Raw genomic sequence first — 13,084 nt, 5'->3', positions numbered from 1 at the left:
TTCTTACTAAAGCAAAACCATTTTTAATTAGGTTTTATTAAAATATCTTTATTACTTTATCACAGTTATTAAATAAAAATATTTCTCTGTTATGACTGCTTATAAGTGGTGAAATTGATGTGTATTTGTTGCTGTTGTTTTCTAGGGAAGTATGGGTAGTATTACCTGCATCGCTTGGAAAGGTGATACATTAGTTCTTGGAGATGTGGATGGAAATTTAAATTTTTGGGATTTGAAAGGCAGAGTATCCAGGTATGAGTCAAAAATGCAATCGTGTTATTTGGTTTAAAAAAAAATCTCTTGGTACGGTTCCATTGGAGGCTTGTGACTTGGTAATAAGCAGGGTCACCAAATATGGTCATGTGGAGCTTGGACCATTGGGTCTCTTGTCACTGAACTTGGGAGGAAGGGCCTTGAGCCAAACTCTGGAACATTCATAGAAGACCCTTATCTGCAGGTGGCTCATGCAGAAGTCCTGGGACACTATTCCAGCCATTGTTAAAGAGCAGACACTTTCTCTTATACGTGGCCCCTGTCCCAGAAAGCAGAGATTCTCCTGTCACATCACTAGACCTTGTCAAAAACAGAAATAGAAAGAGACATTGGACATATCTCTTGATGATGAGATATTACTCTACTTCATATTGGTGTTTTGGTTTTTGTTTGTTTGTCCTCAGAGGAATACCTACACACCGAAGTTGGGTGAGGAAGATTCGTTTTGCCCCTGGTAAAGGAAACCAAAAATTAATAGCAATGTACAATGATGGAGCTGAAGTATGGGATACTAAAGAGGTAGGCCCAGCTCCACGTGGGTACACTGCAAATGAAGCTGCTGGCCACAGGAACTATGTATTTTTTTCTTCCTTCTGATTTAGAAATGAAAACTATGTAATGGGTTTGTCAAGCGTATTAAAAGTTTTCTTCCTTTAAAATTTTTCTTTCACAGTATTTCTGTTTTAAAGGTGATAGCTCAACAGATTTTTAATGTTATCACTATCTTTGGGACCTTTAAAATGCAGTCTGCATGTGGAAGGTAGACTGCCAAAGACTGTTCAGTTTTGAACGTAAACTGGACCTTTGCCACAGGCGCTGTCTTTCCTTGACTGTTTAATCCAGAATGATTAACATCTTCCTTTTCTTTGTGAAAGTGACAATCAAATTCACTCTTGAAGGTTCAGATGGTGAGCAGTTTAAGAAGTGGAAGAAATGTAACCTTTCGGATACTGGACGTGGACTGGTGTACATCAGATAAAGTGATCCTGGCTTCAGATGATGGGTGTATCAGGGTCCTGGAGATGTCCATGAAGTCCACCTGTTTTAGGATGGATGAACAGGAGTTAACTGGTATGGAGTTCTAGGGAAAGGATGCTTGGAAACCTGTCTTTATTTTGCACCAGCTGCTCTCTTCAGGGGAGAGAGATGCTTCTGTTTCATCTCAGTCTTGCTTTCTAGGAATCTGAGTTTAAGAAAATATTATATATTAACTTAAAGCTTGAGTGTTTTTATTGCTGAGATGCTAGACTCTTTGTAACTGCAGACGTCAATCATTCCCTGACTCTGGTTTACCAAGCGCCCCTTCCTTGACCCTTTTCTGAGTGCTCTGTCAAAAGATCAAAGATGTTTACATTTATAAAAATGGCTTCTTCAGACTTTAGGAGAACTCATTAGAGGACATAAATCTAGTGATAAGGTGCTGCTGGCTTTTTAATAGTGAGCCTTATATCTTTCTCAACCATGCATCATGGAGAAATCACTTTGGAAAGTGTTCTGAGTATCATGAATTTTGATGCCCATCTTATGACTTGTTAAAGGGCCAGTCAAAACAAAATTAGATGATTGCATTACCTTACCCTTTTTTGTATGGTTTTGTATGGTTTATGCTTCGAGATTTTTTTTTCCAGAATGAAAAATATTTTAGCAAAAATAACTGTGACTGTAAAAGAAGGATGAGAAGTTTGTGAATGCACCCATCAATCTACTTGAAAATCAGACTTCCTTCATTAAGTTTTCTCCAAGCATATATTTGGTGTACACTCTAAGCTATCTGACCTGTAAAAAATTTCATTAGAGAATTGTTTAGTCATTTATTGAGTTTCATCTTAGAAACTGTCAGCTCTGGGAATTGTCTGTACCTTTGTAGAGTCAATCTTCGGCACATTCAGAGGCAACAGTGTTTTGAAAACCTGCCCCTTCATGTTATGTTTGTGCTTGAGGCACTACCAAGTTGTTGTTTGTGTTGGCTGGGCTACCTTACGTTAGGGGTGCTTTTGTTTTTGTCACTGCCCCACCCTGCCACTGTATTTGGGAACCACCACTTCTTATTCTGTAACCGTGTCTGCCATCTGCTGAGGCAGAAATTGAGCATTGCATTCCCATATCTGTCCTTGAGACACCTGCCAGCTCTGCGGAAGTAACAGGACTTCCTCCTAGGGAAGGACAAGCATAGATACTATTTTAAACATAAAGTTATTAAGGAAATGGAGGGAATTTCAAGGATGATTTTTCTTTTAGTTACTAATTCTAGGTAAAGAAGTGTGCAAATATAATCTAAATGTTTGAGAAGCTTTTCTTTGACCTTTAACTTAAAATTTGTATCTAAAAATCTCCATAGCCAGGGTACTTATTTTTAAATTAAACTGACTACAGAATTAGAGCCCGTCATTAGCACATGTTTAATACCATACCCGAACGGCTGGCCTGCAGCCAGATTTTAGATCACAGTTTTCTTTTAAAGTTTTCCTAATACTAAAAAAAAAAAAAAAAAATTATTCCTATCCAATCTCTGTTGGTGTGACCTCAGCCAGAAAGGGAAAAATTTTTAAATTATAATGGGGAAAGGACAATAAAATTGTGCATATTTCCACATATTGAACTTTAAACTCAGAACAACACTCAATAAATGTTAAAGAATAAAAACTGGTGAGAGTGTAAATATGGAGTTAGGAAAAAGATGTCTGTGTTTGCTGCCAGATATGTGCTGATTTGAGCTTGGAAAAATATCAGTCTGTTTGATATAATATTCCTATTCTGAGGAATTAGAAATGTATTTTGGACTTACTGATGTCGGATAAAAATAAAATCATTTGAGGTCATGTGCAGTGATATAATATTTAATATATTTTCTTCAACTCTCCTTGATGACAAGTAGAAAAATCATAATACATCGATTCAAATACGTTTTCTTAGAATAGCTTAGATAGTCTTCTTCTTCCACCTGGCCTTTATTTACATTTGTCTGATACCTCCCCCAACCCCCCATAAAGGGGGAGGTCAGACAAATGTAGAAAATTGGAATCCCTGTTTTTGAGTTGGAGAATCCTTCTTGCCCACACTGCCTATTATCAGGGGCATAAAATGGCATAAAACAATATTCTTTTTAGCAGCATCTAAAAGGAATTCAAGAGTATGAGACTTTAATAACATTTAGTATGATGCTGTTTCCAAGCACTTTAAATAGTATCACTATGGTGTCAGAGACTCTTCAATCTTGCTTTCTCCCCAACTCTTAGCCCCTGTGTCATAAGTAGTGATTACATTGAATATACTCTCTGAGTTGCCACCAGACTTACACACCATTCTCTGCTGACTTCTCTGTAAACTGTCTATAGCTGAAGCTTTATAGTAGTATAAAATTTTACTTATTAAAAGCAAAAACTGTTTTCTTGTCTAGAACCCGTGTGGTGCCCGTATCTCCTTGTTCCAAGGGCCGCCCTCGCCTTGAAAGCTTTCTTATTACATCAGCCTTGGAATGGACGGTATTCTTTAGACATTTCTCACGTGTAAGTTTTTTTGCATTTTTGTTTTCCTTTCCTAGTTGATTTAAGATTGAAGGACACCCATGAAAATCAGCAGTGACCTGTCTCCAGGGCCTATAGGGATTGCAAACTTAAAACCGAGCTGAGGCAGTAATGGCAGACACACTAAAAGAATCACTGATTTGCCTCTTGTCTTCACCCCTCTGGGGACTTTGGGGAAGCGTGAGCCTGTGGACAGCTGTGAGTACACGTGCTGCTCTCAGGTGGCTTTGTGGTAGTCTTACTGTCTGAACATGGGGCATGGCATACTGAGTGTGAAGAGGGCCAGTTGAGACCAAGAGGAATTTGGGGACAAGATTAATTCTTTTTAGAAGCAGCATGAAGGGGCCTACTTCAGAGGTATTTTATGTTTTATAGTCTGCCTCATTGCAAAAAAATATTCACATTATTAGTGGTTATTAGTTAAACTACCACAGGTGTTACAGGACTTATGCCATGTGGAATGCACAGATAGGCCTGGGTTAGGGGAATTAAAAAGATAATAATATGATGAGGTATCTTTTCTCCAAGAAGTATCTACTTAAAGAAATGAATGGTCATTTTGCAGAGCAGAACAAGCAGATTCCTTTAGTCATTGCTAAGTTCCTTATTAACATGAATCTAAATCTAATAGTTTTTAGAGCTCACTGATCAATTTTCTGGTTTCTTGAAGGCCAAGGAGACTTTACTCATTTCTTGGTTTTGACTAAATAACATAAAAGCAGACATTAAAGATGATGGGTAGGTTCCTGAGTAGACTGTTGCTGTTTTGGTCTACAACCAGGTTTTAAACCAAGGACTACAAAGAAGTTATTTCTATATTAATACAGCTTTTTTTCTGGTGAAGAAATAAATCGTAAGTGAAATAAATAAATTGTAAGTGAAGAGAAAATGAACTCATTTAAAATCTTTTCTTGGTACAGTGATTATCCAGAAAATGAAGAAATAAAGAATCTCCTTCAAGAGCAGTTGAACTCATTGTCTAAGTAAGCACTCTAACTATGTTTTATTAGAAGATAAGGTTATGAAAAAGAAAAACATAATGATTTAGGCTTTTTAAAATTAAAATAAGCTTTGTTTTAGAAAATATTTAGTAGCCCACGGAGAGACCATTCTGTTCACAGAGGTGACTTTCGAATCTTTGTCTTGTGGAAGTAAGGTTCAGATTGCTGTGCAGTGGACGTCTTATAGCTCAGCCTGCCTCCAGCGCAGGTCCCCTGCGAAGCCTCGTGTTAGAGGGTGTACACAGGGCGATTCTTGTGTGTCCGCTTCCCTCTCCTAAAGTGAGCTCTCTGTGTCAGGAGCTGTGTGTGCACTATTCTGGCTAAGAAATTAACATGCTCCCTAGAGCCAAGAGCATTTAAAAATATGTACTGGGAATAATATTGGAAAGGAAGTAGAAAAATATGGGTCCACAAGGAGTTCTTGGTAAAACATAACATGTTTTTGCAATCTAGACTCTGCCACATGTATTTTAATACTTAATAAATTAACGATAATAGAATATTTTATTGATGTCAAATTCGAAATAATTACTTTATTGTTTTCTCTCTTCCAAGGTTAGCCTTTATGCTTAAATGGAAAAGAATAGATTTAAAGACTATCTTCCCTTCTTCCTGATTTATAAATATTCTATATTTGGCTATTTTAGAAATAGCAATTTATAAAAACACTAGCCTTTCTTCCTTAAATATTTTAATTTTTGAATACGTTCAAGAATAAATTCTGAATGCATCGTCTCTAAAGTATGTACTGTTCCTGATGATTATCAGCAAAATCGTTTTATCAACAATGACATTCTTGTTCCTATAGTTAGACAGCTGTTCATACTTTTAAAAACATGAGTTGAACTGCTTCAAGAAGCAAGAAGGTGAATCACAATTAGAGCCTTAAGCTGTGGTGGTTGATGGGTACTGCTTCTCCAAACCTAGATACACTCTAAGCCCTGTAAGCTTTTGCAGTTTCAGGGTCACAGCAAAGTGAGTTCTTTTGTAAGTTCTAAGCATACCCTTTGGGTAGGATGTTTCATTTTAAGAGTTACTGATTTATCTCCTTTGTTGTTGGATTCAAAAATATCGTCTTGCCTTTGTCTGCATTCCTGTCCGCAGTGACATAAAGAAACTCTTGCTCGATCCGGAATTTACTCTCTTGCAGAGATGCCTGCTTGTTTCAAGGTAACTGTTTGAAATGTTTTGTGTAAGACACAGGGAATTTCAGGTTAACTCATTTCTTTTATTAAGGTTGTTAGTTAAGACCAGACTCTTTCGGATTTTAGAAAATATATCAGTTCATCCTTTATAGTTGGCTTACAATTAATTTTGAAAGTAGTACTACAAATAGGAAAAAAAACCCTCACATTTTAAGCATGAGATCTAGGCCTTCTCTATTGAAAAGACTCCCTCCTACAGACAGCTTTTTAAAATATCAGCTACAAAGTGCATAAATATACCTATATGTATTGGTGTACCAATATTGGTAATAAATGTACCAATAACTTATATTTAGAAGTAATAATCTCTACATTCTTACTGTACAGTAGAGTTGTCCCTTATAAAAAAAGACATTTCCCTCCACTCCCCAGAGAATAAATAGCATATTATTTCCACACCTTATCTAGTCAGTTATTCCAGAGGAACTTCTTCCTTAGTTGGTCCAGATTGAAAGGTATGCTAATGGCAAACCAGGTAAATAATGGCCCAGGCTTAAGAACCATGGTGTTCCTCTTAACACAGAACAAAGGGGGATTTGGGTCTGAAGGGGCCTCATGCAGTCAGAGCCCTGTGCTGTTTGAGACCCAGTAACAGGGCTGGAGGACTTGCAGCTTCACCTCTTCCACCCAGCCCGGCACGTGGTCTTTCACATGCCAGCACCATGCTCCCAGCACTTGAAGCTACTGTGGGAAGTAGCTGCTGTGTGAGTTCAGTGGAAACTTTGGTTTCACCCTTGCCAGGCTTTACGGCGATGAATCGGAGCTGCACTTCTGGACTGTCGCTGCCCACTACCTGCACAGCTTGTCCCAGGAGAAGGCAGCAAGCACACCAGCTGCTAAAGAAACTGCTCCTTGGGACAAAGTGAACAACCCACTAGATATATGTTACGATGTGCTCTGTGAAAACGCCTATTTTCAGGTATTATGTTTCATATATTAAAAACCTTTAAAGCTCTGTCTTTGTAAGTATCTTAACCTTAGGAAACTTTCACACTAAGTAAAGGTCCATGTGATAGAAATGAGTCCCTTGGCACATTCACATTAAAGGATTGACTCAGTACTTGAAAAGCTCATAAATGCTTACAGAGTTTTTTAATAGACATTAAAATTTTATTAACAGTCTTCTAATTTTTTTGGTCTTAAAATTTTTTTTCAACTTGGTTCATTTTAATTTTCTCATTTTATTAATTTTCTATAAATAACAAACAGTTTACTTGGTTTAAATTTGCTGTTCTATATATATAAAGGTAGTTTCATAATTTTTTTAACTTCCAGTAGAGTTCTAAATTACACACAGAGATGCTTCTTCCAGCCCTACTGAAGTGGCAGTTTCTGTAAGCAGACTTGCACACAGACTAGAATACATTCCAACACTGTTTCTCCTTAGATTCTTATTAAACTTATTAAACTTATTAAACTCCTTAGATTCTTATTAAACTTATTATTAAACTATGAAGCTGATTAATAACCTCAGAAGTCAAAGTAATGTTTACTAAAACGACTTTAAGTATAATTTAAATAAGTCAAAAGTTTTAAAATCCAGCCTCAATTTTCTCTCTCTTTTATTTTTCTACTCTAGAAATTTCAGCTGGAAAGGGTTAATCTCCAGGAGGTGAAACGGTCAACTTATGATCATACCAGGAAATGTACAGACCAGCTACTTCTCTTGGGTCAAGTATGTTAGTTTTTATAACTCTTTTCATGTTTCAGGGAGTTCCTAGTTGATTAGTAATTTACAGCATTACTTATGCCACACACACACACACACACACACACACACACTACATAGTGTTTCCTTAAAAGTATAAAAGTATAAGTATAAATTATGCTTTCTTTCGAAATAAGACCAGCAAACATTCTGAGAAAGCAAAGATATATATGGTTAACCAGCTTGTAATTTTGGCTTCCATAATGTCACATGAGGCCTAACTAGCTTTGTTTTGTTTTGGTTTTGTGTCTTTGAATTGACTGGCGCAAAGCTTACATAAGCACCTGTATAAACCAGAATGTGGTTTTACATTTGTCCTAAAGAAGCAGTGTTGTACTTTTGTTCAACTTGTATATATGCAAACAAAGTGTCCACGAACATTTTTGAGAAAAGTCCTCTTTAAGCTGAAAACTTCAGTGTTCCAAATTATGAATATTAAAAGGTTATGTTGGAGGAAAATGGCCTCGTAATTAGAAGAACTGTTTCTCTTATTAGACAGACAGAGCTGTGCAGTTGTTATTGGAAACAAGCGCAGATAACCAGCATTATTACTGTGATTCACTGAAAGCCTGCTTGGTCACAACTGTCACCTCGTCAGGTCCCTCCCAGAGCACCATTAAGCTCGTGGCAACTAATATGATTGCCAATGGGAAATTGGCAGGTAAGGCATGTTTTGGGATATATTCGTTAATACTCTGGAAAATCAGACCCACTCCTGGAAGGTAATTGGTTATTAGGGATATTTCTTTCTTTTTTATATACACTGGAGAAAAGTAGAAAGATTATTGCTAGCAGTTGATAAGATGACCATATAATTTAATCATCTAGACCAGAGTGCTTTTTAAAGAGTAAATGGGGCACTATTAATAATTGCCAAGACAATAGGCATAAATTGGATAAACCTGGGCACCCTAAATGCTGAAAACCAGTGAGTGAGGTAGGCTTTACTTGTTTGTTTTCTGCACTGTGTTTGTACTTCCAACCCTGTTCATTTGAGTGGTAACATTGTAAAGCCCTATTTTAATATTTTATTTTAAAATTTAAGTCAGTAATGTCTCCAATAGGTAGGTATAAAATGTCCAAGACCAGATGAAGTCAAATGGTGATTTTATCCTTTAGTGACTTGTCAGAAAGACAGCTCCAGTGTCACTTGTGGGGCTGCTGTTCTGTCTTCCAGAGGGTGTTCAGTTGCTCTGCCTGATAGACAAAGCTGCAGATGCCTGCCGCTACCTGCAGACCTACGGCGAGTGGAACCGGGCAGCGTGGCTTGCCAAAGTAGGTGATTCTAGTAGGTGCCTTGAACATTTGGGATAGAAAGTTCAGTCTTGAACTTTGGACTCAAGATTTAGAAGCATTTTTGTGGCTGCAAAGCAGCTTTGCGAATATTTTCTTGCAACTTTCATCCTCTTATTCTTTGAGTATAAATTACATTTCTTATTGCAAATTGGAGGTTGCATTCGTAGCAATTAAGTGAAAGCAGCTGCCTCCTCTCCCTACTGGGGTGTGAGCCCAGACTCAGCCCAGAGGTGTTGCCAGGCCTGTCGGTCCCGAAGGTGTGGGTCCCCGTCACTGCTGGTCGTGGTGCTGCAGCATCAGGGGGTGTGTAATAAAGCAGAGCCGAGCTTTGTTTCATAGGAACAGATCCCATTTCGATTCAATTCTTTTCCTTTCTGTAGTGCAGGATGTCTCTGTTTTTAACGTGGGCGTCTTTCTCAGGTCCGTTTAAATCCAGAAGAGTGCGCTGATGTTTTAAAGCGCTGGGTTGACCACCTTTGCTCCCCTCAAGTGAACCAGAAGTCAAAGGCCCTCCTGGTCCTCCTCTCCCTGGGCTGCTTTTCCAGCGTGGCTGAGACGCTTCACAGGTACACCCAGTGCCCACAGCTGGTCAGGACCACCCGGGATTAACCACCTTACGCTGTCCTGAGGCTCTGCCGGGTGGAGGGTAGTCCTCGGTGTCGGGAGTGAAGGGAGAAGCATACATTTTAGGTTTATTTAAAAAAGAAACCTAAAGGGATGGAACAGTCTGTGTTTATTAATTCTTCATTTGGTCTAGGAACTGTGTTATTTTCCTACCAATATGCTAGTCACACCTAACAGGTACCTGTTTAAAAAGAATATTAAAAAAGTCTTCAGAGAATTGGGGACAATTCATCTTTGAGTAGAGCAACTGAGATGAAGGCTAGAAGGCAGTAGGAAGGGTGAAGAAAGTGTGGCGAGTTGGAGGTGTCCCCTCTGACAACCTTGAAGGGTAATTAATACTCATCACTTGTTATAGGACATTTTATTTATTTAAAATCTAAGGGAGGTAGGTTGAGGCAAATACTACAAAAGCTTACTTGTTAAATCTGGGCAGTGGGTACGTGGATCTTTGTCCTATCTCTGTAGATTTCTGTGAAATTCAACGATTTCACAATTTTTTTTTAAGTATTAATAAAAAAGAGCGGGAGGTTGGGGCGTGAGAATTCTCCCTTCCTTTCCTCTAAGCCGGGGCTGAGAACGGTGCTGGTGTGACTTACGCAGCACTTGGGCTTCCGGGGAGAGTGTGTACAAGTCTTTACATAGAAACACGCCCTGGGACGGTTCTCTCAGATACCATAAATTACAGCACCTAACTCGTGTTCTGTTGAGCAGCATGAGGTACTTCGACAGAGCGGCCTTGTTTGTGGAAGCTTGTCTCAAGTACGGTGCGATTGAAGTCAGCGAGGACACAGATATCCTTTGCCGGGACATTTGTGCTGAGGAGGAAGCAGATGCCGTAGTGGGTTTTAGAATCTCTCTCGGTTGTGCTGCCGGGGAAGAGCTATTCTATCGAGAAAGATCTGTATTCTGACCCTCCAGAGCCAGGAAAGAGGGAGAAACGAGAGGGACGGAATCAGAAAGAAGGTGGTTGCACCACCGGCATCAGCTGTGAGATAGACGGAGGGTCAGGAAGGGCTGTAAAGGGGAGGGAGCCCGAATTTTGTAATGTTTTGTTTGAACTTAAAAAGAAGATAGAGGAAGACTAGTTTAGGAAAGGTAAAGGAGGCTGCTACTGGAATAAATGCATATTGGAATAGAATAAAAAGAAAAACTTGCTGTTATCCATAGGGACAGTCTAACATGGAACAAGACACAGCAGCACTTCAGAGAGACGTGTCGTGCAGGCAGGTCACTGTGGTCCACGTATGACCAGGAGCGTTTCAGTTCTTCTACACGTCACTTGAGTTACATGTGTTTCTTTGAAAAGAATGAGCTTGAGAATCCAACTCCCAGGTCCTTGTTTTTGCAGAGGCCTTGTTGTTATATCATTGCACTTCTTCTTGAATTGTTACATTGTGGCCTCATTTCTACATGTCATGGTTTTGATTTTCTGTATAATTTTTTACAGAAAATTAAGCTGAACTCAGTGTCATATATCTAGGCACTGGGGAAGTTGGCTCTAGTTTGTAGGAGCCATTTTGGATATCAGAGCACAGTGGAACAGGGCTGTCTAAAATCCCAACACCCAGCTATCTGGAGCTCTTGCCTTGGGGCAGGCTTTGTAAATAGAACCTCTCAGTGAAGCTCATCTGCCTCTTAAACCACCAGCCTCTCTGACTTTCAAATGGCATGAGGGTATGCATGTGAGTTTCACTTCTGTCATCTTTCTTTCTCCAGTCATTAAGTGCATTTAGACCTTGGAGAATCTGGGAGGATGTTAGTTGGGTCTTGTAGAAGGACAGGCTCTGGGCTCAGCTGGTGCAAGTGCAGGGACATTACACACTGAAACATCGCCTCCCCCCGCCAGGAGTTGCCCTCCCCCAGGGAAGAGGTACCTGTGCTTCTCCCGTGCTGCCCTCCCGTGGACACTCCAGCAGAGCTGGTCATTGTTTCTGGCCTGTGGGAAGCTGGTGGAGCCCTTTTTGCCCTTCTTTTCCTTAACGGTGGTTTACAGAAACTCATCTCCGCTATATATGCGGATTATGCCCGAAGTTTGAAGAACCTCGGTTTTAAACAGGGAGCGGTTTTTTTTGCTTCAAAAGCTGGAGCAGCTGGCAAAGATTTATTGAATGAGCTGGAGTTTCCCAAGCAAGAACTGACTGAAGAGTGACAGGTCAGCATGTACCATGGCACGCGGCCTCACGAGCAGTCGGCCGGGGCATTGGTCTGGCTGTGGACGGTCACAGCCCAGGCTCATGATGATGCCGTCCCTGCCGGGGTCCTTGTGGGCTGTTTCACTACATGTGCACAGCAGTATGTGAACGTTTATGCTGTCAGGAGCAGGTTCTAGGACCTGTATTTATCTCAGACAAAGATGGGAACGCTTCAGATTTTGAAAGTATAACATTTTATACTTTTGGAGACAGTTTTAAGAGTCCCTGGAAACACTTTTAATTTTTTTAAAACTTAAGATCCAAGCAACTGAATTGCTTTTCTCATTGACTAGATTAAAATCTATAGTAAAAGGAGTTTGTGAGACCTATTCTGAAATCTGTGCTTTGCCTGTGTTTATATACAGTCATTCCAGGTACAAACAGAGCAGAAACATTTAAGCAGTAAACGTGACTTACCATAGCATTCCTTGTTTTCTTACCTTGAAAACAGAACTGTTGATTTCCTGATTTAGGCAGCTGCTAAATTTTGTAATTTCAGGTTCATAGGCTCATAGAGAAATTGTAAGCTTTATGTTTTGTCCAGTATGTGGAGTCTTGTATATTTTGGATTTTAACTCCAGTGATGTGTCACAGTAACCTCCTCTCTGAAGGCACTGTTCTTTAATATTCTTTGTTTTCTTCCAATGACTGAACTATATGAGATGTGACTGCTATAAATTATCGCTAAAAATTTAAATGTGTATAATTTACAGAAATGATAAATAAAAAGGGACTTCATTCCAGCCAGGCCTTTGTGTTCTCTGAGCTGCTGCGCACCAGGCCGGGTGCTGGGCTGGTGCCTCAGGAGTCCGTCGAGCTGCCGGCCCTCCAGCATCCGAGCCACTTTGCTGAACCCGGAGAACCTGGGCTGCGGGGGCTTGGGCCCCAGCATAGAGCTGCCTCTGAGTTCCTGGGTGGGCAGGGCTCGGCTTGTGGCTCTCAGAGGTGAGGAAATGGCCTTCCTGTCTTCTCCTCCTGGATGTCCACAGTGGCACGTATCGTAACACCCACCAGGAGGTGTTTTTAGATAAAATCGTAGTCTCTACCCTTAGATATCAATCAGTCTGCCCCATCGGACAAGGAACTGAGATCCATGGAGAGGAAGAGCCTGTCCTGGGAATGCTTGTTCCCAGGCCAGTGCTTTGGCTAAATGTCCTAGAAGAAACCCAGGACTCATTCATTGGTCCTGTGATTGGCTAACCTTCTTGCCCTTTCTTTGCCTAGGTAGGTTACATAGAATTTTTAAAGGCCATGGGCAAAC

At 39.9% G+C, this 13,084-nt stretch overlaps 1 protein-coding gene across 7 annotated transcripts in view; it reads left to right on the top strand.

Annotated features, from left to right (window-relative positions):
• Positions 1-12,566, top strand: part of WDR11 (WD repeat domain 11) — a 54,355-nt gene extending 41,789 nt beyond the window's left edge. For 4 of the 7 annotated variants that reach the window (XM_073793887.1, XM_019940131.3, XM_073793890.1 and 1 more), the window contains 12 exons: positions 146-252; positions 678-792; positions 1,173-1,344; positions 3,671-3,779; positions 4,718-4,780; positions 5,903-5,968; positions 6,745-6,922; positions 7,583-7,678; positions 8,207-8,372; positions 8,889-8,986; positions 9,428-9,573; positions 10,799-11,602. In XM_073793887.1, coding sequence (XP_073649988.1) covers positions 146-252; positions 678-792; positions 1,173-1,344; positions 3,671-3,779; positions 4,718-4,780; positions 5,903-5,968; positions 6,745-6,922; positions 7,583-7,678; positions 8,207-8,372; positions 8,889-8,986; positions 9,428-9,573; positions 10,799-11,111 — 1,629 coding nt within the window. In that variant the 3' untranslated portion in view covers positions 11,112-11,602. Of the gene's footprint in view, positions 1-145; positions 253-677; positions 793-1,172; positions 1,345-3,670; positions 3,780-4,717; positions 4,781-5,902; positions 5,969-6,744; positions 6,923-7,582; positions 7,679-8,206; positions 8,373-8,888; positions 8,987-9,427; positions 9,574-10,342; positions 10,424-10,798; positions 11,603-11,623 lie in introns of those variants that run through there. The other 3 variants (XM_073793889.1, XM_073793888.1, XR_012326871.1) reach the window with 2 other exon arrangements.
• The last annotated feature ends 518 nt before the right edge of the window (positions 12,567-13,084 follow it).

This window comes from Tursiops truncatus, chromosome 16 (genome assembly GCF_011762595.2).
Source record: "Tursiops truncatus isolate mTurTru1 chromosome 16, mTurTru1.mat.Y, whole genome shotgun sequence".
In the NCBI taxonomy this organism is placed as follows: domain Eukaryota; kingdom Metazoa; phylum Chordata; class Mammalia; order Artiodactyla; family Delphinidae; genus Tursiops; species Tursiops truncatus.
This window is presented reverse-complemented; position numbering and strand designations above follow the sequence as displayed.